Source organism: Marmota marmota, unplaced genomic scaffold (assembly GCF_001458135.2).
Source record: "Marmota marmota marmota unplaced genomic scaffold, marMar, whole genome shotgun sequence".
NCBI lineage: Eukaryota > Metazoa > Chordata > Mammalia > Rodentia > Sciuridae > Marmota > Marmota marmota.
Window position 1 is genome coordinate 18,677,871 of NW_025999982.1, and position 24,734 is coordinate 18,702,604.

Consider the following 24,734-nt stretch of genomic DNA (forward strand, 5'->3'; position numbering starts at 1 on the left):
TCACCAGGGCCCAGAAGGTGATCAGTGTATTTTGTTTCATTCTGTCTTCATTCTGCCATTGTAAATAGAGCAGACAACATAACTACTTCATTTTATTTTACCCTCAGTCCTTTTAGAAAGAGAAAGTATTGTTTCAGAATAAAGACTTGGAATCTGACTGTTTGGGTTCAAATTCCTCACTCTGCTGAACTGCAAGCTGTGTGACCTTGAATAAGTAACTTAACTGTCCTGGGCCTCTGTGTCTCTGTCTGCAGAAATGCAAATTGTGATATTATTTCCCTTACAAGGTCTTCCTGAGGGCTAATTTAGTACACAGAGAACAGTTTTTGGTACACTGTTAGTGCTTAGTATTTGACATTATTATTATTTCACAGATGGCCAAATTTTCTTCCATGACAGATCTTCTTTTAATTCCTATTACCTTAAGAGGTTCAAATTAAACCATAAATGAAATTAGGTCTTTTGGAGGAAATATAATTATTCTATGAAAAATATTTCCTTCTCAGGCTAGGGAGATTTTCTGGAACTATCTTGAACTTTCTTTTAAGGAAAAAGAATGTTGTAAATAAGGGTGTGTGTTTCTGTTTGTCTTAAGAATTATCTTTCTCCTGTACCTGGGTATATGGGAGACAATTGGAAGTGGATGAACACATGAATGTATGTACGAATGGACAGATAGATATTTTTCTAATTTATTAAACTATTTCTTTTCTATAATTTTGAGAAGTCATGACAATGGAGAGTTTTGTTTTGTTTTTATTTTAACCTACTTTTTTTTTTTTTTTTGGTACTGGGGATTGAACTCAGTGGCACATGACTACTGAGCCACATTCCCCAGGCCTAGTTTGTATTTTATGTAGAGACAAGGTCTCACTGAGTTGTTTAGCACCTCACTTTTTGCTGAGGCTAGCTTTGAATTCACGATCCTCCTGCCTCAGCCTCCTGGGCTGCTGGGATTATAGACGTGCACCACCTAAATCCTAAATCCTGTATGTAAAATTCACAAAGGCAAAAATAAGGAGGCATGTATAAGTTGTTCTCCATTTTTCCTTGTGTCTTTCAGACTTAAGAATATTGGAAGCTGTAAATTTGTCCTCTGAAACATTAGAAAGTGATCTAGTTAGCAAATGATTCCCTTCTTTTGGCATGATGATTATTCGTTTCACTTTTAATAAACATAGTCCAGACTGTCTGTTCTGGATTTCACGGCATTGTGACACTCCTGTGTTATCTCAAAGAGGGCTATAAAACAAGTGGTTATTCCTTTCTACTGTATTTATTATGTTGTAAAATGTAAGTAAAACATAATCCCCAATCAGGTTGACTTGGCTCAGTCTGTCTGTGATTAATCTCATGGGGTGTATCACTCACTGGGTAAAATCAGGACGTCATCCCCCGGGCCTGGTATGGTATGGTTGTGTCCTCCCCATCCCTCTTCAATGTTTTGCCATGTTTCAGGAACTGACCACTTTAAAATTGATTCAGGTGCAGAGGTGGAAGCTAAAAAATAAAGGGAAAAAAAAAACACAGGTAAATTCACTATAAAACTTCCAAATTCTATCCTTATTTTAGGAATCTGGGGGTATTTTCATCTCCAAAAGTAACCACTTTTTAATACTTCATAAGATTCTTTTCTTAGTTTGTTCTTTTTAATTATACATGACTGTACAGTATATTTTGACATATTGGTATGAACATGGAGTACATTTTATTTCAACCAATTGTGTGGTTGTACATGATGTGGAGATTCACTGTGATTTATTCACATATTAACATAGGAAAGTTAGATCCAATTCATTCTGTCTTTCCTATTCCTTTCTCCTTCCCTTCCCTTCATTCTCCTTTGTCTAATCCACTGAACTTCTATCCCCTCTCCCATTGTGTGTTAACATCCACGTATCAGAGAGAACATTAAAGCCTTATTTTGGGGGCCAATTGGCTTATGTCACTTAGCATAAGAGATCCATCCATTTTCTGCCAAATATCATAATTTTGTTTGTGACAGAGTAATATTCCATTGTATACATATCCCACATTATTTTTATCCATTCATCTGTTGAAGGGCACCTAGGTTGGTTCTGTAGCTTAGCTATTGTGAATTGAGCTGCTATAAGCATGTCTGTGATATGTCTGTGTCCCTATAGTATGCTGATTTTCAGTCCTTTGGGTACATTCTGAGGAATAGGATAAGTGGGTCAAATGGTGATTTCATTCCAAGTTTTCTGAGGAATCAACCTCAATACTGCTTTCCATAGTTGTTGCACCAATTTGCAGTCCCACCAGCAATGTATGAGTGTACCCTTTTCCCCACATCCTTGCCAACATTTGTAGTCTTGTAGTCTTGATTATTGCCATTCTGACTGGAGTGAGATGAAATCTCAGTATAGTTTTAATTTGCATTTCTCTAATTGCTAGAGATGTTGAACATTTTTTCATGTATTTGTTGATTGACTATTTCTTCTTCTGTGAAATACCTATTCCGTTCCTTTGCCCATTTATTGATTAGATCTATTTGGGTTTTGCTGTTGTTGTGTGTTAAGTTTTTTGAGTTCTTCATCTATCCTGGAAATTAATGCTTTGAGGTGCAGGTGGCAAAGATTTTCTCTCATTCTGTAGACTCACTCTTCACATTCTTGTTTTTTTTTCCTTTGCTGTGACAAAGCTTTTGAGTTTGATTCCATCCCATTTATTGATTGTTGTTTTATTTCTTGCACTTTAAAAGTCATGTTGAGGAATTCAGTTCCTAAGTCGACATGATGGATTGTTAAGCCTATTTTTTCTTTAGTAGATGTAGGGTTTCTGGTTTAATGCCTAGGTCTTTGATTCACTTTGAATTGAGTTTTGTTCAGGATGAGAAGGACTCACATTCTGCTACATATAAATTTTCAGTTTTCCCAGAACTATTTGTTAAAGAAGTTATCTTTATTCAAATGTATCTTTATGGCACTGTTGTCTAGTATGAGATAACTGTATTTATGTGAGTTTGTCTCTGTGTCTTCTATTCTATCCCTTGGTCTTCATGCCTGTTTTGGTGCTAAGAGCATCCTGTTTTTGTTACTATAGCTCTGCAGTATAATTTAAGGTCTGCTATTGTAATGCCTCCTGCCTCACTTTTCTCATTAAGGATTGCTTTGGCTATTCTGAGTCACTTATTTTTCCAAATGAATTTCATGACCCTTTTTTTTTACTTCTATGAAGAATATCATTGGAATTTTAAAAACAATTGCAATAAATCTGTATAACACTTTTAGTAGTATGACTATTTTGGCAATATTAATTCTGCTTATCCAAGAACATGAGAGATCTTTATATCTTCTAAGGTCTTCTTCCATTTTTTTCTTTAGTGTTCTGTAGTTTTCATTGTAAAGGTCTTTCACCTCTTTTGTTAGATTGACTCCCAGTTTTGTTTTTGTTTTTGTTTTTAATGCTTGGAACGAGATAGTTTCTCTAATTTCTCTTTCAGCTGATTCATCATTTAAGATGATGAATTGATTTATGGGTATTAATTTATTTTCCTGCTAATTTGCTGAATTTTTTTTTATGATTTCTAGAAGCTTTCTGGTGGAGATTGTGGGTCTTCTAAATATAGGATCATGTTATTGGCCAATAGGGATATTTCAAGCTCTTTTCCTATTTGTATCCATCTAATTTATTTCTTTTTCCTAATTGCTCTGGCCAGAGTTTCAAGGATTATGTTGAATAAAAGTGGTGAAAGAGGGCATCCATGTCTTGTTCCAGTTTTTAGAGGGAATGCTTTCAGTTTTTCTACATTTAGAACAATGTTGGCTTTGGGTTTAACATATATGCTTTTACAATGTTGAGGTATTTTCCTACTATCCCTAGTGTTTCTAGTGTTTTGAACATGAATGGATGCTGTTTGTCAGATGCTTTTTCTACATCTATTGATATAATCTTGTGAATCTTGCCTGTATGTCTATTGATGTGGTGAATTACATTTATTGATTTCTATATGTTGAACCAACCTTGAATTCTTGGAATGAAACCCACTCGGTCATGGTGCACTATATTTTTAATGTGTTTTTGTATGTAATTTGACAGTAAAATTTTATTATTAATTTTGCATCTATATTCATCAGGGATATTGATACTTTATAAGATTCTATTAAAAATATTTTTCACCTAGAAAATAATTTCTCAATTCTTTTATTATCTCCATTTCTGGGAAAAATATATTCCAATCTTATTAAACATTTGAGTTTTACTTTATTATAAATATCACATATGCTTATCACAGAGTATTTGGAAAATTTCAATAATGAAAAAATAGTAATTACCTATAATGTCACCACCTCATAGTGATAACTGCTATCAACCCTTCATTGGTGTTTCCTTCTAGAATTTATCTGCATTTTTATATAGTTGAATGATAGCATAACCATTTTTGCTTAGCCATTTTCCTATGCATTTTCTAATGTCTTTAAAATTCCTTGTGAACATAATTTTAATAATTACTAATATTCTATCATACCAAAATCTATAATTTGTCAGATATGTGGTGCACACCTGTAATCCCAGAATTTTGAGAGACTGAGGCAGAAGGATCATCATTTATTTAAGGCCAGCCTTAGCAACTTAGTGAGACCCTGTCTCAAAATTTAAAAATAAATAAAAGGGGCTGGGGACATAAGTTAGTGGTGGAGCACCCCTGGGTTCAATCCTCAATGCAAAAAAAAATCTATAACTTATGTTCCATAATGTCACTGATGTCTGACATTTAGGATCTTTCCACTTTTCTTTTAATTGTAAGTAATGGGGTATGATCTATCTCTCTATGTAAATCTGCTAATAGTCTTGATTATCTTCATAAAAAAAACTCCTTAGTACATGACTAAGCCAGTGTGATCTCCTTACAGCTCTTAACACATATCAGTGGCAGGATAGTGATCTGGGCACTTCTCAGGGCAGTAATTTACACAGAGATCATATGTTCCAGTTAGCTCTCTCTGATTCTAACTCTGATGATGAAATGGCATTCAACCATTCCACTGGCATCTCTATGAAAGAATCCAAATGTGAATGTAATAGAGACTTCCAGTATCACACCATGTACAACAGCTCAATGAACTGTATCCTCTTGTTCTTTTCTGGAATCACTGGGACAGAGTCAGATGGACAGAAAGACTATTTCAAAAAGAAAGATGAAAAGCCCTCCTCTTTTGATGAGTGGAGTGAATCCCACCTATTACTGGCTAAATTTGCAAGCACAAATAATGAGCACCTTTCTTCTTAGAACTGCCCTAAAAGTGTAAGGATACAAAAAGGACTAAAATATCTCTGGGCTGCCAAGGAGCTAATACCGTCTTGTCATTAAATATTGGGAGAATCAAAACATGCATGTACACAGAGGTGTTTTCTTTAATAGTACCTAACAAAGGAAGGAAGCAAGACTTGGCCAAAAGAAGCTTCCTGAAGGAGCCATAAGTAGCTGAGCAGTATTTCTAAGAACTTAGAAGCTATAGGTGGTCAGGCATGGTGGCACACACCTGTAGCTACTCAGGGGGCTGAGGAAGGAAGTTCAAGGCCAGTCTGTGCCATTTAGCAAGAACTTGTATCAAAATAACATAAAAAAAAAGGACTAGGGATGTAGCTCAGGGACAGAACATTTGCCGAGCATATGCAAGGCCCTGTTCAATCCCCAGAAGGGCAGCAAAGAAAGAAAAAGAAGTTACACAGGTAAAAAGATGTTGTGGTTGTAGTAAAGGTATGGGAAAGGGTTTGCACCATAGATGGAGGAAGGAACATAAGCAAAGACAAGAAACAAGAGATCAAGTCAGGGAACCATAGAGACCTAATGTTGCTGAATCACAGAACTAGCAGGAGGTAAATGCTGAGGCAGGAGAAAAGATCAGAGGCCAAAGTGCAAAGGGTAATGAAGGCAGGGAGACCCAGAATTTCCAGAAGTTGATGAATTCTATCAACTTCTATATGAATTGTCCATATAGAGTCCAGAATACCTCTGAAGTCTCCAGGTGAAAAAATATGACAAGCAAGCAGTGTATGAACCTGAATCTGAAAGCTGGGAGACAGCTTTGAGTCAGAGAGAGAGAGAGAGAGAGAGAGAGAGATATTTGGCATCATCTACCCAGAGATTGTATTTTATCTCCAATGATGATTGTGGTAGCTCCAGAGGGTTGCAAAGTGAAAAGAGAAAATGTCTGATGTCAGAACCTTGGGGAACATTCAGTTACTATTTTTCTGCCAGCACTCAATTTCCCAGTAGCCATGGTCTAATTAGAACACCAGGATAAGTTGAAAGTATGGAGATTGTGGCCAAGCGGAAATCATAGGCAATTTAATTACCACAACGTACACCATACACCATGGCATAGTGTCTTGGATTAAGCCTCACTCAAAAGAAGTTTTTAAATGTTTTATTAACATCTACCCTCTAATGCCTTCCCAAGCCTTCTTCCAGTTTTCCCTCCTTCTCAGTGTTATAACTGAATATCCAAGTGGGAATCTGATAAGAGAAACTCCTGGGGTGGCCACTAACTCACACCACAATGGCCAGACAGGATGTTTCTCATGCATTTTTAGTGATATTTTAAAGGGGCAATGGCTAGGTTCTTTAAAACTCCATGCCAAACCTCAAATACCCTTTGTTACTTCAACTTTATATCACAGATAGTGGTGATATAAAGTAATATCACTTCTGTCATTTTCAATCAAGCTTATAGGAGGGGTAAAACTATTTTTAATTGAACAAACCAGACCTTCAGGTTGCTATTTTAACTAGGAAATGTTATGTGCAAAGTTGACCATTTTACATACCATCCTGCCTCAAGATTAAAACATGTTTCAGTCCCTTGTTGGGTAATTAGATTTCTAAACAGTTAATACCAGGCTTCTACCCCATATGACTATTATTGATATTGAAAGCTGAAGACAGAAAAAGGAGCCAACAAGAGCAACAGTCAGAGATACAGTGTTCATCTTTCCTTAGAAGCCTAAGAAATAGCAGTCCAGAGGGCAGAAGTGATCTCATTAACAGCAAAGTTCGGGTAAAAGAGGGAATTAGAAGTGACCATTGATAGTATCAGGGCTTGGGTGATCAAGACATGAGTGGCCCCTGTGGAGTGGTGGAGGAGGAGACCATATTGCAGTGAACTGTGGAATGCACTGGAGGGGAAGAAGGAATGATGTTGGGTCAGATCTTCCCAGAAGTTCACTGAAGAGAGGACAGATTTCAGATTTCAGACTCTCAGTCTGCCTTTCCAGTCACTGAAGAATGAGACTTCTTTTCAAACTGAAGTCCACAAAGTTTGTCAGGACCAGCATTTATAAGAAGGTGTCATTATGTTTCCCTCTAAAAGCTTGTCACTCAAAAGTAGCCAGATTGGAGATGGTCTCAAGCTTGACATGTGAGTCAAATATTGCCTACCATGCCTTCACTTGCCCCACTTTTTGTGGCTTTGCATCAAAGGGATGCTAGCCTTTCGGGAAGTTTGCAGAAGAGATATCAACTAAAGGAAGATTTCCTTTCCACAATGTTTTGGGTGAGGGGTGTCTGTTTTTCATTGAGAAGCCTTGAACACAAGGAATTAGCAAACACAAAAATCAACCAGACAGGACAGAGTCGTTATCTGATAGGTAAAGTTCAGCAGATGCTGGAAATGATAGGCTGGCTTCAAACAAGAAAGGGACTGATTCTCAGAGTCCAGAGGAAAGAATATAAATTTAGGTCTATGGGGAAAGGATTGACAAACTTAGGAAGAGACTGTCTGATGATGTTCTCATGTGATTGTGGACATTATTTGCCAATTAGCCTCCCGACATGACAATGTGATTGAAGCACAGACTTTTCAGAAATTTCTTCATCTTTCACCAAGTGAAGAGGGAATTGCTTCACTCATCCTTTTCTCTCCTGTCTTGTATACAGTGTAGTATGGTGGACATTGAGAGATACCAGTAAAGCTAAAATGTTAGAGAAGCACCAAAGACCTGCATTAGGCTCTTCAAACTCATGGTTCCTCCTTAACCCAAAACAGCATCCATTCTCACCAAAACCACTAAGCTTTTATATAGCAACTTACACCACCACCACCTTCTCTGCCTTTCTCTGATATTGGCCCATATGTACCCTAGTTTCTGCAGCCCTGAACAGTTAAACAATTTCTTGTCCACAATGCCTTCACAATGACAGCACAATTTTGTACACAAAATAGGCCCTCAATTGACTGAGTGAACTGAGAGGGTCTCTCTGCAAAAAATGTCTCCCAAATATTTCATCAGTATTACTTATTTGTATTAAATAATTGAATGGGTTGACATAGAGAACTCCATTATTCATTCTATTTTTTTGTGGCAAAAGATTGTTGATATTGCAATAATTTTATTGTTTTCAATATGACCCTTCCTTCACTAAATAAAATATACTCCCATATTTAAGTTTTGGCATTAGCACATATAACCTATACCATAGGAATCAGGCAGTGTCTTGGACCCATATTATTTGAAATTTCTTCCCAATAAATGATAATATGCTAGTTCTAATTAAACTAGAATTTAGTTTAATTCATAAGTTAATATATGTCCAAAAAAAGTAATTTAAACACATCAGAGGCTGCATGAGATAGCATAAAGAACACTGGACTGAGTTGGGACATGTGAGTTCTTTCTAGGCTCAAACACTAAGATATAACTATGGAAACTGTTTAATCTCCAGACTCCCACACCCTTTGTAAAGTAAAGCAGATTGGATAGGAATACCTATATGGTCCCTTTTCTTATTACAATCCTACTACTTGGGCTAGAGCTTGTGTGGTGTGCATAAGACCCAGGTTCAATCTCCAATACCTTAAAAAAAAAATAAACTACTCTATGAAGCATTGACTTCCTATTTACCCAGTGTGTTGTCTTTGACAAAGTGAAACTTCTGAAATACCTCAGCTGCTGATCACCCAAGCTGTCCTTCCACAGAATCCCTAATACAGAAATCTTCACATGAGGAACTGCATGACATGCTACCCTGACTATAAATGATTGAACTAGAAAAAAGTCAGTCTGGTGTTCTCTTGAATGCTTCCCCAACATATGGCCTCTTCAAAGTAGGGGCTCAGCCAATCCATTAAAATCTCTTAAGGAATTTGAGTATAGGACTTTCAAAGAGATAAGAGTTACAGGGTACCTTTTCTTTGTTACAGTTATTTTGAGGAAATTAGTCACCTGTTTGAGATCCATCCCCAAGTGACAATAAAACCCCATGAGGTCAAAGACGATTCCATCTTGTCCATTATTGAATCCCCCATACCTCATTCAGAGGCATTCAATAAACACATTTTAAGCCAGCTAAAGGAAAAGAGGGATTAAAAACAGAGGGAATAGAAAATAAAGTACTATAGAAGCTCAGAAAATGTTACAAAAACAATCTCACTTTATACTCTTCATTGCCCAAAAAGCATCGACTAGAAGCCATTAGTTCTTTTAGTTCATAGTTTTAGTCCAATATCTTTGCCTCATTAATTTATTAATTCAAATGAAGGAATTAGACAATTTTCTGATTATTATATATGGGCTGTTCTGACATAACACAAAATGACACTGAAAATCAAGGAAAACTCCACCTCTGAAAAGATTTATCCCTCCTGCAAACATAGTGTTAAACTGACTCAGGGTAAACAAAAACAAACCATGAAATACATTAAATGGTTGTTATGAGACATTCAGATTGTGAGAATTTGGCTTTTTTGAGTTAAAGTTCACAAAATCATCTCACTTTTGGGGAGGGTTTGTTTACCCGTTTTTTCTGAAATTACCAGGAACAATTAAAGTTTAGAGATACCCTGAATTTTTCTTTCCATTTGGAGGGGGCTAATGGCCCATCTGCAGATCTGGAGTCCTATGTGCACATATGGTCCATAATTTATGAAATGTGCTTATTTACATGTTTTAATTCTTACTTTCTATTGTTTTGACAAATAAATGCACCCTTATATCTTTCTTTGACATGCAGACACATATTTTAGTTATAGGGTAACACAGTAGAGAATTGTCAGGCATAAACACATTAGGGCTGATATTTTCTTGTTTATAAATACAATGAGGAGAAGTTTACAACTACTAGAGGACATTCTTCTGTACCAGGCACTTCCATTCAGTGGGTTGATACTCACCTGAAATAGTTGGGGGCACACTTTCCTTCACTAGGAGAATCACTTGAACTTGACCTTCACCTGCAACTGAATATAAAAAGCCACAACATGGATGTCACACAAGGATCATCTTAATATTAAGGAAATTCATTTGTGAGAAAGATGACTTTACATGTGCTTCCCAGACTAACTAAATTTTCAGAATAAAAATAAATGATGTCCTTGTTAGTTAACCTAAAAATTGATTTCTAATATTTTATTTTGATTGCTTTAATTTGATTTAGCTTAATTACAATGAGTTTCTCCAAGAGAACTAGCAAATAATAGTTGAGGAACGGGGGGACTTTTAGCCATATGTGCTTAGAAAGCCAATGGTGTCCAGTAGGTCAGTCCCCATATCCTATTTTGTCTTCATCATTTTGTAGGCTCACTTTTCAGAATTCATGTGGTTTTTGCCAATATAATTCAGATCACCCATGAAATGTATTTGCTTTACCTTTATCCAAACAAATTGCCCTTTTAATGAAGTCTTTTCCCCCACCCCCTTTTCCCTCCCATCTTCCAAACCAACTGAGCACATTTAAAAGACCTGGGGTTCATTAATTTTAAGTGTTCAATAAATTAGTGGAAATAATCAAAAGGCCTGATTCTTTCTGATAATGACAATTTGATGTCAGTATAAACCAGTAGATTAAGCTAGGAACATATGCTCCTTTGCCAAGAGAGGCTGCTATAATTAAATAGTGAATGCATCTACAAGGTGCTCTCACGCCTGATTAATTAGTAATCAGGTGTGCGAACTCCATTTTTCTGGTAACACCTTGTCTCTTATTGGTTAATTACCTTTCTGCCTTATCAGATTTCAGGTGAGCTGACACCTCCCACCACTGGAGGGCCCAATGCTGGGGTCTTGGTCAAACCCCTGCTCTCCATTTTTGTTTCCTTGGGACCCTAAACCCTTTCTTCCATCACAGATGGGATAGACTAGAAATCATTCTTTTTAATGACAAAGCATAAGCTTCGGAACATTATAAGGAAAATAATCCTTAAAAAATTAATGATGAGAGCTCTCCAATTCTTATATTCTTATTTTTATCATTTTCTAATTTAATTTTTTTTCAATAATAAAATGCATGAGTCTTGACTTTCTCTTTGTACTGTCACATCCTGAGACCAGGCATAATGACAACATGCTCTTGATGTGTTCCATTTTTATCACTACTTCCAAGACTTTGCTTATATTGTTCATTTATCTTCTTGCATATTTTACTCACCTTTGTAACATAAAATAATAATAATAAAGCCACAAATCAACCATCTCATCTCTTTTAATCTGTAAGTTCTGACATATCCACTTTTGTGTACACTGGTCTATACATTTTCTAAAAGTTGAAAAGCCCTTCCAATTCTATACTATGACATTTATCCCAAATTTGTTCTCAACTCAATTCCTAGTTATTGATTAGCAACAGTTCATTTAGTATTGCATCAGTAATTAGCTTTGTCTTCATATTTTGTTTCATTTTGTGGTGCTGGGAAACGAACCCAGGGTCTTATACATGCTTGGCAGGTGCTTCTTCTGAGCTAAACCCACTGGCTCCAAATATTCAAGAGAGGGATTTTTCTTATGTATGTTATGACCCTAAGTAGTTCTGGAAAGGTAGAGACTTCATATTCATGGGCCAATTTAGAAATCTCAAGTTTACAAGGCTCTACTCTGAGTATCCAGTACTCAGAAAAGGAAAAGACAATAATAGACAAGATGGCATCATCAGAAAACATGCAAAGATAGTAACAATGGAATGCCTTTCTTCAAGATGAGGGATTAAATGTTGCCATAGAATCAAACTCTTTTTTAAAAATATTTATTTTTTAGGTGTAGATGGACACAACACAATGCCTTTTATTTTTATGTGGTGCTGAGGATCGAACCAAGGTCATACCCATGCTAGGCGAGCGCTCTACCGCTGAGCCACAATCCCAGCCCCGAGAATCAAACTCTTAAGGAAGGGAAATTAAAAAGAAGTCCAGAAAACATTTGGAAAGAGAAATCAGTTCATTTAAAGATGTTATAAAAAATCACTCTTATTTAATGGTTTCTAAGCAGCATAGATTTCAGTACCCTCTTCTTTACAACAGAGCCAGAGGTAAGGGAAGTACTAACAAGTTTTTACAATGATTTATTCAACCTAAAGTAAGTAAAATTATACCTATAAGAGAATAGTTGGGGGAAAGGAAGATTCACAGCTCTTTTTCCCACCACATAGATGAAAAAATTAAAATAGAGGTAAAAGAACCAATGTATCCAAAATCCCTTGAGTGAGAAGGGATTTGGCAAGCAACTTTGAGCTGCAGATCTAATTGCACTGACTTCTGGGACTGAGGAAGCACATCCTCCACACATCTAACATCCATCAGAGGCTGCTCCATTTGTCCTCTGTTCCCTTATGCCTGTACCCAGGTACTATTCCTAGTAAACAGAGGCTTCCTGGTGCAGTGCGTGACAAATGTGGAGCTGTCACTGCGCCCTGTGGATAGCTCCTGCACTGAGTGGCCAGTGATTTTCTTGTCTCTACATATGCACAAATGCCCCCTCACCTCTAGGAGGAACTCCTCCCCAAACAGACATTGAAAAGCTAAAAGGTATATTAAAAATCTATTAGTCATCCTTTAAAGTTAAGTGTCAGAAGGCCATGAAGCAGTTTCAGTATCAAAAAAGACAGAGACATTATCAAAAGTAGGAAATCTTGGCAGAGTATGACTTTTTACACCACTGCTCTCTATGTGCCTCTGGGGCTGGTTCTGAACCTGTGAACACAGGTTGCAAGAGGAAATCTTCCCAAACACCATTTCCAAGTCAGGAGTGACAAGGGAGAGTGGTGGGGGAAATGTGGAAGGGTCCCTAGCCAAGATTTGAATATTGGCTCTTCCCCTTCTTGGAAAAGGACAAATGACAAGTTAGCTACCATTTGTGAACTTCACACAATTCATCAGAAAATGGGAAAATCATACTATTTACTTTCTAGGGTTGTTGATTAAAAGAAAAAAAAAGTGAGATATTCTATGGAACATGCTTAGTACAGGGCCTGGCACATAGTGAACAATAAACATTAGCTATTATCAACACTACCATTACGGCATGCACGTTATGCTAGGCACCAGTTAACAAGGCTCAAGAAATATGCTTTTACTTTCTTTCCACTCTTTTTACAGCTGCACCTAATCATGATGAGCTGCACTATTACAGAGTTGTAAGCAACTTAACGAGATCTGCTAGTTTGCTAAGTATTTTGACTCTAAAAGACTGTAAATGTGAAATGTCATTTCCAATTTGAATAAGTATAAAGAGGAATGAAAGTCATTTAAGAATAAAGGTATGGACTTGGGAAGAGTTTTCCCAAGCCTTCCACAAGCCGTGCCATTGTAGGCATGCTTTCTGGGTGCTTCGAATTTCTGATTTTATATTCATAATATGAGAATGGTTAATCTGCCTTGTTTGTAAATGAAGTCCCATGGAGTTGATCCTTCCTAGATTTTAAGAACTGGTTCTCCAAAAGAAGGAAAGCATTTGACTCAATAATTGCCATATTCTTCTGATGAGTACTATATGATCTAAGCTAGCTATAAACACAACCATGTATGAGGAGGAGAAAAATGTGCCAAGAAATGGCACCTGGTAAGAGGAAGGGGAGTTATCCAAGTAGATGCCATGCAAGTGCCTACAGGGTGAGGTGCTGTATCTGGTAAATTTTGTCCCTTCTAGGGTGCTAGGGAAGAAAATAAATAATTCTTCCCTAACAGGTCTCATTCTCTTTTGAAATTTTGGAGGGAGAAATAGTACCTATTTAAAAAGAAAAATGCATGTGGCATCTTAGTAAGCCGCGGACTCCTTCCCTATTTGACTCTTCCCTTCATATCCCAGGTCTCACTTTGATACTTCAGTTTATTCACCTTTTAGAACTCCTCATTGAGTCCACGTTAATCCAATAAGTCAGCCACTGACCACACAATGAAAAGAACGCAGAATAGCAAACTGCAGTTGATTTCTACAAACCGTATCCCACCCTGGCTCATGGCTTTGCTTTCTGCTTCTGTCTGCAGTTGACCCAGGACCCAGCTTTGACTTCTTGACATAGCTGTTGGATCTAGTCCTCTCTCAGCTTGCCATGTCTGCTATCTCCACCTCTTCTCCTCAAAACTGCCTCATATACCTGCATTCTCCTGCTGTTTGTCTTGTCCTGCTGGGTGTACTTAAACTCATTCCCCAGAAGCAAACCATTTTTATTTAGTGGCAGAAAAGGCTTGCTTGTCAATTGGTCCCTGGGCAGCTTGATTCATAGGACCAACACTCCTGTTATGAATTCAGCTTCACAGAGACAACCATGAAAGTCACCTTGGCCCTCATAACACATGGTCCTTTAAAGACCTTCGTGGAAATACAATATGACAATCCTGTGATCACCTTAGAGTCTTCTATTAACCCCAATAGCATTCATTCATGAAAGAGTTTAAGTTTTTATGTGTAAAAGAATTTGATCAAGACGCCGACAGATATATCTGAATTACCCACGGTCCTGAGAGCTAGCTCAATTAAACCTTCTTAATTAACTCAGAGAACAATAGCAATTGTGGCACTGACTCAGAGGGATGTTTACCACACTTATGTGGAGGCATTCATGACATCTTGAGTTTCCTGCAGACCTACAGAACCACAAACTTCAGGGAGGGACCTAGGAACAAGCATTCTGCCGGCTTGCCCTTAAGATAAATTTTAAAAATGCCAATTTAAGGCATTATACAACTTCTCTTGTACCCATACTCACACATGGCATGTTCACAAGAGCAGGTGTGCTTAACAAGTGAAGAGAAAGACCCTGATAGAAAAGATCCTTATATAGCCACCTTTTATGAACTTAACCAAAACCTTGCAGACCACCACGTTATATTCCCTAAATATACAACATATAGTGACCATCTTGATGGCATAAAAAGTTTTGTTTTAGTGGCTATGAATTTTAAGGTATTTAGAAAAAAGAACTAGCCCATTAAATCCATGCTTATATGAATAAGAAGTTAGGTTTTAAAAATAAGGCAGTTATAAATTGGTTTTTGGAAATATTTATTAAATATATGGTAGTATAGGAGGCAAAAGAATGTAACAAAAGTATAACAATGGTGCTTGTATATCTAGTCTAGGAAGCAGAATGTTAGCTAGTAAGTACAGAGTTTTCTTGTAAATGGAAAAAGGGTAGTTACAAAAGCATAGTTTTTTTTGTTTGTTTGTTTGTTTGTTTAAGTAACATGATAGTAAAAGCAATGTTCCCAGAGTTAAAACACCTGAGTCTGAGTACTGGTTGCACCACCTATAAGCTGTGTGAATAAAAGTTGGCCATTTAGTATTGCAGAGACTTAGTTCCCTAACCTGAAAGATTACTAAAAAGTCCATTAAATTCTGACTTCTAAGTTTCCCTCTCTCAATCTGTCTCTCTTCCCCACCCCCACTTCCTTCCTTCCTTTCTCCCCTCCCCCACATCTTTTCCTTTTGGAGAAGTTGCTTCTAACCAAGAGGCAAAATCCCTTTTCACATCCCCACCTCCTATTCCATTATCTATATTTTTGCTGCAAAGGTTAGTACATTTCCCTCAAGTCAATCCTCTACATTACTGGTAAAGGTCCTTGGGGATCTTTGGGGAATGAGTTTTCTATAAGAATGTAAATTAATTTATTAACTAGAATGCTATAGATTGCCTTAGAGGGCTTCAGCATGGGAATGGCTGCAGAGTTGCAAAAGATTATGATTCCGCTCTGCCTACAAAATCCTCCCAAGAGGTCAGGGGAGCCAATGGACTCCCGTCTCCTCCTCAGATCCTAACAGAATTCCTTCTCAAGGAATCACACGGGGTCTTCCAGCCGCCCTGAAGAACAGATGAGTCTGGGCATCAGCCAGTGCCCACACTGCTTTGAGAACAGAAAACCTGAACAACAGCCAGGATCCTGAGCCTGGCTTCCAACTCAGGAAAGCTTCTTTAATTTCAGATCCCCCAAGTTAACAGCACATTTTCTGATCCCTCTGTGTGATGTGACTTGAGCTCTTCAAAGCAACTTGGCACAGACAATTAAATCCATCTGTCCTCCTGTCCACGGTGCTCTCACCCTGTAGAGCACAGCCCTGGCTCCTGGACACACAGCCAGCCTTTATCTTGGTGAGGGGGACATTTGGACACGTGGGTTGGCCAGCCTGCCAAGAAAGGGCTTTTTTCAGTCAGATCAGAAGAAGGTAGTGCAGCAGGAGCCTCTGGAGCCTCCCAGGCGGACCTGTTCAGCTGCTGCTTCACACAATATCCCAGCTTCCTCCGCATCTCTGCTGCCTGAGTGGGGGCTGTGTGAACTCAGGAGGGCAACCATGAATGGTGCAGCATCTGATATGAATTTATCACCGGCTGCTGGTTGGGTGGGGGATAAAGCAAAGGGAAGGGGCTCTGAGTATTTAATGCACCCTGCCACAACCCAACAGTTTGCCCTAAAGAGCCTTTTACCAATATAAAAGGAGAGGGTCAAAAGTAAGTTGACCCCTGACAGAATGTACAATTATTAGAAGAGGGCTGTGTACGAGCAGCTGCTGGAACCCCACTGGCTCCACATCGGGCTTCCAAGAGTCAGAATATGAATAATCAACTCAAGATTGTTTCTCCACCCCTCTCAACCCCCATCCCTACCCCCCAACCTTCACCTCCTGTTTTGGGCAAGTCCTATTATATTTCTACAGGAAGAAGCACAGCCCTCCCCAGCAGCTGCAATAATTGTGCTTCTATTGTGATGAAGACCTCCTCCTGGTCACCCCCCTACAAGTGTCCATTGTGAGTGGAGAGTCAGTGATTATACGCTCCGCCTGATGCTTTGGGGGACCCAGCTGCCTAAGTGCTGACACACGAGTGTGGGGAAGGCTGGGGCGGGGGCTGGTGGAGGTGGAAGCAAGAGGTGGGGGGGGAGCTCACGTCTGTGAGATGGGACTCTGACATACCAGACCTTTTGCATAAGTCAAGCCCAGAACAAATGAGGCTTTATCAGGCCCCAGTGATGAGGGGGTCTCATCTCCCTTTGAAGTGGAGCTGAGCATGGGGCCTAGCAGCTTTTCCTCCTTTGGACCAAGCAAACATCCTTCTTTTGATATGCTACATGCTCATTATCTCTGCCCCATTTAATGATTTTTGATTGAAAGGTGGCGGCTGGGATGCCGAGAGGATCGTTAGAGAGGCTCCATACAGCCAAGCCCTTAAGAAAGGCTTTCCTTGTGTCTGGGCCTAAATTTGGAATTTCTTAACAGTGTGCGCTTGTTCTTAGAGGCAGATAAGGGCTGAGCGTGAAATTCTTAATTAAGCAATAAATAGAGAGTGGGTGTCAGCAGATGTAGCCAGTAGCCATGGCAACAGGAATCACATGAGCAAGAGAGCTGAGACTAGAGGGAGGCCTCGGGCCTGGGCCTGACTGACAGCTGAAGAATCCTACAAAGCTTGTAAACCAGATTAATTAGCTGACTAATTATTTCATAGCGTTAATGTAACTAAAAAATAAAAATAGTTCACCATGAACTGAAACATCCCTGGAAAAAACAGCAGGGAAAGAGGCAGAGGGAACTGGTTCTGTGAGGCAGAGGCATAAGCTGCCAGTAAGGGAAACTGTGTGGAGGGAGAAACAGGCTTGCTGGATTTGACTCCCAACTTTGTCAATGAGAAAAGAACACTTTTCTACAGTCACACTCATTCCCAAGCATGGCAGACAAGTAGTATTGGGAAGAGTCATTCTTAACAGTTTATCACATCCAATGTTGCTCCTGCTGCTTCCTAATGCAACCATAGCTCACAAACTCTTAAACTTGTGGCCTCTTGTAAGAAACTCTTTGAGCAAAATGTTTAGTAGCTTTGGAAAGGCAACCTGAACCAAACTCCTTAAGAGATATTTTTTTCAAATGAATTAAGTTATCTTATTCTACAGATAACAATTGCTTAAGTGGTATTCAAGTTCGGTCATGGAAACAATATACCATTAATGTCATATGATCATGGACCTCAACTCTTTTACAAAACCTAGTAAAAAAAAAAAGAAAAAGAAAAAGACTCAGTGAGACATTGTCTCTAAATAAAATACAAAATAGGGTTGGGGATGTGGCTCAGTGGTCAAGTGTCCCTGAGTTCAATCCCCAGTACCAAAACAAGAAAGAAAGAGAAGAAAAAGAACTGATCACATGCACACCAAAATCAAGATGCACAATGTTGGTAATTTTCTGGGGAAAAAGAAAAAACCTACTAATCTCTTGAGAAAAATGTTAGTAAAGTAATATGGCATGCTTATCATACTATATTTGAGCATTTAATACCACATTTTCAAGACAAGTAAATACTCTTAATCTTGTGGTATAAATGAAGCTAGTAAAGGCATGGAACAATTATAATGCCATGCCCTACATAGAACAGCCAGTCAGTCACTGATTAAAATTGTAAGCCCCAAGTACTGGCTATGAACTTTTCAAAAACCTAGCACTCCATAAGGATGTTGGCTGAACAAAGACAAAACTTGACTTGGTGGAAAAGAGAAATACAAGAGTCAAAACATACATGCAGCACTTTTTTCTTTGTTACTGAGGATCAATGAGAAGTTTTCGTCCATAACCCTGCCTAGCAACCCCCCCCCATCCTCTTTGGTCAGTGATCAATGATTATTTAGTGGGCAGCACACTCTAGTGGAGGGATCCATAGCCAGGAGCTAGAATGCCTGGGTTCGGATCTTTTCCATTCTCAGCTGGGTCTAAGATTAATCACATGTGAAGCAGCCCAATAGGGAAAACACAGATAATTGTGACTTTGTAAAAACTTCCTGTCCTGAGGCATGTGCTGAGGTTGCAAGCAAACAATACAAAGAGGGTTCACTTAGAAAGTCAATGAAACGCAGCCATCAGTGAAGTAGCACTAGGAATGAAATAACAGCACAGAGAGGAGCAGCACCCCCAGAACCCGGGAAAAAACAGCAGAGAAAGAGGTGGAGGAGCTCCCTACAATGAAATGAAACTTCTGTCGGTACCATTCCTCCCATGCGTTTCCATTCTAGCACCTGCCCATGTAGACATCGATGTCTTGGCCTAAGGTATTTCATGTAAATTATCTCAGTCCAAATTTTAGAGTTATAGAGTCTGGAAAAGACAATTAGATAAAAGTAGCAATCTAATCAATATATCAAATGTGTGGCCCAAGGACTGGGACTCTGCTTCCTGGGGTTTTGTTGGGATACTGTCTACAATAACTACCTCCCTGCCACATGGCACTGGGAAATGCTGACAGTTCTGCAGAAATCATGGTACCTTAACACCACCTCCCTACCAATGTTGTAAATTTATGCAGAGGATATACAAAAATTACATCCAAATCTACACAACCCAATGCAGCTGCAGGGGAACCTCCATGGAGGAGTGGTGCAAGCCTCAGTTCCTCTGGAATCCTCCATCCTCAGTGGGCCAGCCCCGAGATGGGAAGAGAAGTGGCTGTATCATTCATTTGTGCTGCTGAGGGCAGTACCACTGACCATGAGAGCTACTACTGGGAATCCTCTTCAGGGAGCAAGGGTCTCCAGGTTTAAGACACTCTCAAACAACCTTCTGTGACTCCCTGTTCCTTACTCAAAACATAAATAAAGGTAGAGATTTTAGGACATTTTGATACAAATATTTCTTAAATTAATAAAGACTACCTAATGAACTATACTAAAATAGTCACCTATGTCATATGTAAGCACACACAAAAATATACATCTATGCATAAGTACATATGCACACAGGTAAAGATACTTAGACAGATGTGCATTTATACCAAAGAAGTGAACATAAAGTGTGACGGCATGACTTGCTTTAATTCAATTAATAATGCTAGCAAAGGGGGAGAAAATCTGTGGCTGCATCATTTGATTGGTTTTCCTTTGTGTCATAAACATTTGGCTTAAGTGAGTATTCAAATTAGCTTGCAGTTCATGAACAAAACCTGACCAATGGAAAAGACAGCCCCTTCAGAAGTGTGCTAAGTAATAGAAAGAGAGCAATTAAAATTGATTTTTTTCAAGAGTACATAGCAAGTAAATAGTTATAAAGTTAATGGCAACTATTTGCTCTTACTTAATGACTGTATTTGGCTCCAGTGGTAAAACGCTGTCAGCAATCTCTGTCCATCCTGAGTTTTAATAGTTTTAGGTTATATTTATGGATGGATTAAATTAGAAATAAAATGTAAATGGTAAAATTCAGTATAAAGAAAACATGATAGTCCAATTGGCAAGAAATTGAAAACTGAGAAAGCACCAGACTCTCCTCCCTGGTGCAATTAAAACTGAAGAGTCCCAGACCCTGATGTGACATGGGTAGGCACAGGTGGGAAAGACAAGGGGCTGGGACCAAGTGTGGCTTGTGGCAGGGGATATGCCATACTGACAAGGTACCCTGAATTTGACCAGGATTTATTAAGAGCAATCTATGAGAAAGTCATCATTTGAGATAAGTTTTGTCAGATTCTCTTTCTTACAGACCATATAAGAAGTGGTCTTACAGTGAGTTGATGAGGTTAGTACAAGTGGACACCAAGGTTCTCAGAGTGACCAGTGCTGATATTAGGATGGAAAAAGAATGAGACATAAACTCCAGGAAGCCAAAAGAGGTAGACAATCCTGATCTTAACATTGGGATCCTATGAAAAATGAACAATAAGAAGGTATTGGGAGGATCAGACTTAGAAATAGTACCTGCTTAGTGTCTCCTACTTATTAAGTCTCGGAGCTGGGATTTAAACCCAGGCAATCTGATTTCAGAGCCTACTCATTCAATTATAAATTATACATAGCTGTTCCCTTCAGTGCTTCACATCATAGCACAAAAGTCTGGAATTCAAAAATAAATGGTGGTTTCTGATTCAATGCCCTCAAAATGCTCCCCCAGTTGAATACTTACCCAGATATGTGAGTTGCCTTGATTTTCTGTTGAAGAACCAGTCACAGCCGTGGTCCCGCCCAGGTGATGGCAGAGATGGCAGAGACTGACCCACCTGACTCCCACATCTTATAAGAATATCAGACAGAGGTGGCAAGTCTGTGTGCACCAGCAGTAGGTAATTGCCAGGAGCAAAGTTGTCAAATGTTGCTTCATACTTGAAGTTAAAAAAAAAACACCAAAATAACAATCATTTAGTAAGAACACCCCTTTCTCCCCTAAAAAAAAAAAAAAAAAAAAAACCCAAGAGTTTAGAACACAGATGGAGTAGTTTAGAAACAAAAACTTTTCTTGTGGGAACTGGGCCTACTTAAATCTATTCCATAAAAAGTTCAAAACTACAAACAAAATTTCATAGCTACAAAATCATAGAACAGGAAGACTGAAAGAAGCCATCAAGTTCATCTTGTTTAAACCACCTCGGTTAGCGAAGAAGAAAACCCTGGCTCAGACAAGTGAATTGACTTGTCTCAGGTCAAACATCTAGAAGAGCCAGGGCCCCATCTAGAATCCCTTCCCAGTTTTCTCTCACAACTTGAAGATGCAGGCAATGACAGAGTGACACGCATTTGCAACAGTAACAGCAAGCAGTGTTAGAGCAATCACCGCACCCTCAGTCACTAGTCATTAGAGTCATTCAATTCTTAAAAGACCCTCTGTGATTGCTACTCTTACTGTCTCATTTTACAGTGGAAGAAACTGAGGCAAGAAGAGGTTCAGTAACTTGCTTTGTTTCATAAAACAGGAGAGAACTGAGCTAGAATAACACCTGGGATGCCCACCTCCAGAGCCACATCCCACCACCTTTACTTTCTGAAAACTCCCCAGAATGTTCCCAGAGGAACCTCAAGCGAAGGAAAGAGAGGTGAATATACTTGCTGAGGGCAGTGGTGAAAGGATCGGGAGATTCTGTTCTGAATTCCTCATAACCATAATGCACCTAAAGCAGCTTCTCTCTCCCTAAAATAGGCTCTTTTAGGTATTTGAGTATCTGTAGAGGTTTTAGCAATCACTGTGTGGATCAAAACACTCCAGAGGGAAGTTGGCATTGGATCATGACTGAGGAAATGTGTAGGAGACAGGAAGAACTGTGTTAAAGGAAGAAAAGAGACTTGAGGGATCCACTGGATTACTTTTTTTCCCCAAAATATACACACTTTCCATGTAGCTATTCCTTCTTGCTCCCCAAGACCTTTGACTCCTTCAACCCACCCAGCCTGTGGACTGAGTCCTCTGCTTGAGAAGTTAATCTTTGACCACAAGGTGGCAGTATGAAATGTACAAATGCCTCCTTAAAACATTTTCTCTGGCTACAAATTGGGGTATAAAAACTGCTTGGTTTTTAACCTGAAATTTTTAAAAATGCAGTTCTAGATAATGCTGCAAGGCTGTTTTCATTGATTTAATAAATTAAATCTTTCAAGCAGAGCCGTTCTGCATTTAAGATGGGATTTAAGCAGATTCTGAAATGTTCAAGTTAACAAACCAACCAAATCTCATATTCAAGTTATATTCACCTAGTAAAAATGCAGCTTTAGTTTTCTTCCCCAGCATCAGACGATGCTAATATTTGCAACTCATTACTTCACAGAAGGAAACACAAGAATCACATATTGGGGATGAGATATACCAACCAATGAATGGATCCCTGGGATTACCTGCAAAGATCTGTTGATCCAAGGATTCTCAAATTGCAATGAGTAGGTCTCTTGATCCAAAAGCAGAGCCATCCAGCCATAATGGTTGGACAATGTGTCATGTACATAATTGACAGTGGTTGTCTTATTTCTGCTGTCCTTCAGGGTTAAATCATAAGAAACATCAGGAGAATTAACCCTAGGGTAATTTGAAAAGAGAGAAAAAAAGTGTTTCTTGGTTATTGGTCCCTTCTGGATCTAGTGTATTTCCTGTCCATCAATTATAATCATATTTCTATTCTCTCCTGTGTGTCTTAGGCACATCGTTTGAGTATCTGTAGAGGTTTTAGCAGTCACTGTGTGGATCAAAACACTCCAGAGGGAAGTTGGCATTGGATCACTTCCAAATTACCCTGGCCTGGTACACTGCAGTTGGTAACACTCAGATCTAAGTTCACTAATACATGTCATGTTACCTCAGTGAGTTCACATGGGCCAGAACTATATACGATTATTTTAACAAAGAAATGTTTACAGTCAGAATTTTCCCATATACAAAGTTTGGGGGGGTTTTTTATTTATTTATTTATTTTGGGGGGGTACCAGGGATTGAACTCAGGGACACGCAAGCACTGAGCCACATCCCCATCCCTACTTTGTATTTTATTTAGAGACAGGGTCTCACTGAGTTGCTTAGCACCTTGCTTTTTGCTGAGGCTGGCTTTGAACTTGCAATCCTCCTGCCTCAGCCTCCTGAGCCGCTAGGATTACAGGCATGTGCCACTGAGTTCAGCCCATTTACCAAGTTTATTAACAGCAGAAACACATTACCTTGAGTAATTAGATATATCTATGGGGTGCAATGATAGAAGTCCAGAACCTGACGTGCCTAGACTCTAAGATGTCCTCTTCAACTGACTAGCAAGTAGCCCTCAGTAGCCTTCCCTAGAAGGAAGAGGTGATCTGGTGCCTGTTCTGTGGGCTGGCCTATTGTCCTGTGCTCACTGTTAGCACAGCCCCTCAGTGTTTTTGAGTTTGCTTTTTTAAAAATATAGGTTATAAAATCCTTAAGTTAGAGATATTTCTTCTGCCTCTTTATACCTGCTGTGCAGCACTGGGTCCTGCAGACCCTGGCATCCAGATAGTGTTTGTTATATGAATGAAGAATGCATGATAAGATCTTCCAAAAGCAAACGGTGTCATTCTAATTTATATAAAGGGTTTCAAGAACTACATTTTAGCAAGTGGAGGAACTGATGCAGAGTATGGCAGAAATATGTAAATAGCATAAGACAGAAATTTATGATCCAATGTCTCCCAAGTTGTTCTACTCAGCCCATTCCAGAAAGTGATTTTTAAGTCTCTATTAGAACATAAACAGATTTAGTCACATGCTAAGTCTCTAAAAGTGAGTCAAAATAGTCTTAAAAAATAAAACAAAAGTTTTTTTTTTTTTAAATCAGTACATGTTATGACTCTTTTCCCCTTTGGTTCAGTTTTCATGTGAATCTTTGTGGCATTTTGCTGTGGGAAGATAATTAAATTCTCAAAATAGAGGAAATTGAGGAGGAGGATGTTGGGTTTTCAAAGTGAAGTGGTACATGAGGATATCTAAAGTCAATTAATAATACGGTGGCATATTATCAAAAGGGAACTTTTATTTGGTAGGAGAGATCTTGATTTGTCATCCAAGTTGGCCTTGAGCTCCAGGGTACAAGCACTACTTCTGCCTCAGCCTCCTGGGTAAGGGTGTTCCATCATGCCCAGCTAAGGGATATTTATTAATGTTAAATGCTTCAGCAAGTTGGAGTCTAATACATATAAGTTAGAAAAGTAGATCTGCACACAGGAGTGCATATGAACTTGGGCAAATGACTAACTCTGTTTAAGCTTTGGTTTCCTTTATTTTTATTTCTTTTTAAAATATATATATATATATATATATATATATATATATATATATAT

The 24,734-nt window shown here is 38.7% G+C and overlaps 1 protein-coding gene across 1 annotated transcript in view; it reads right to left on the reverse strand.

The window, feature by feature from the left end:
- Window positions 1–24,734, reverse strand: part of Pkhd1 (PKHD1 ciliary IPT domain containing fibrocystin/polyductin) — a 427,258-nt gene that overhangs the window by 196,065 nt on the left and 206,459 nt on the right. Inside the window, exons 46-49 of the mRNA XM_048805732.1 lie at window positions 22,791–22,968; window positions 21,094–21,289; window positions 10,134–10,199; window positions 1,372–1,500 (exon numbers count right to left, since the gene is read on the reverse strand). Of these exons, the coding sequence (XP_048661689.1) occupies window positions 1,372–1,500; window positions 10,134–10,199; window positions 21,094–21,289; window positions 22,791–22,968 (569 nt within the window). The remainder of the gene's footprint in view (window positions 1–1,371; window positions 1,501–10,133; window positions 10,200–21,093; window positions 21,290–22,790; window positions 22,969–24,734) is intronic.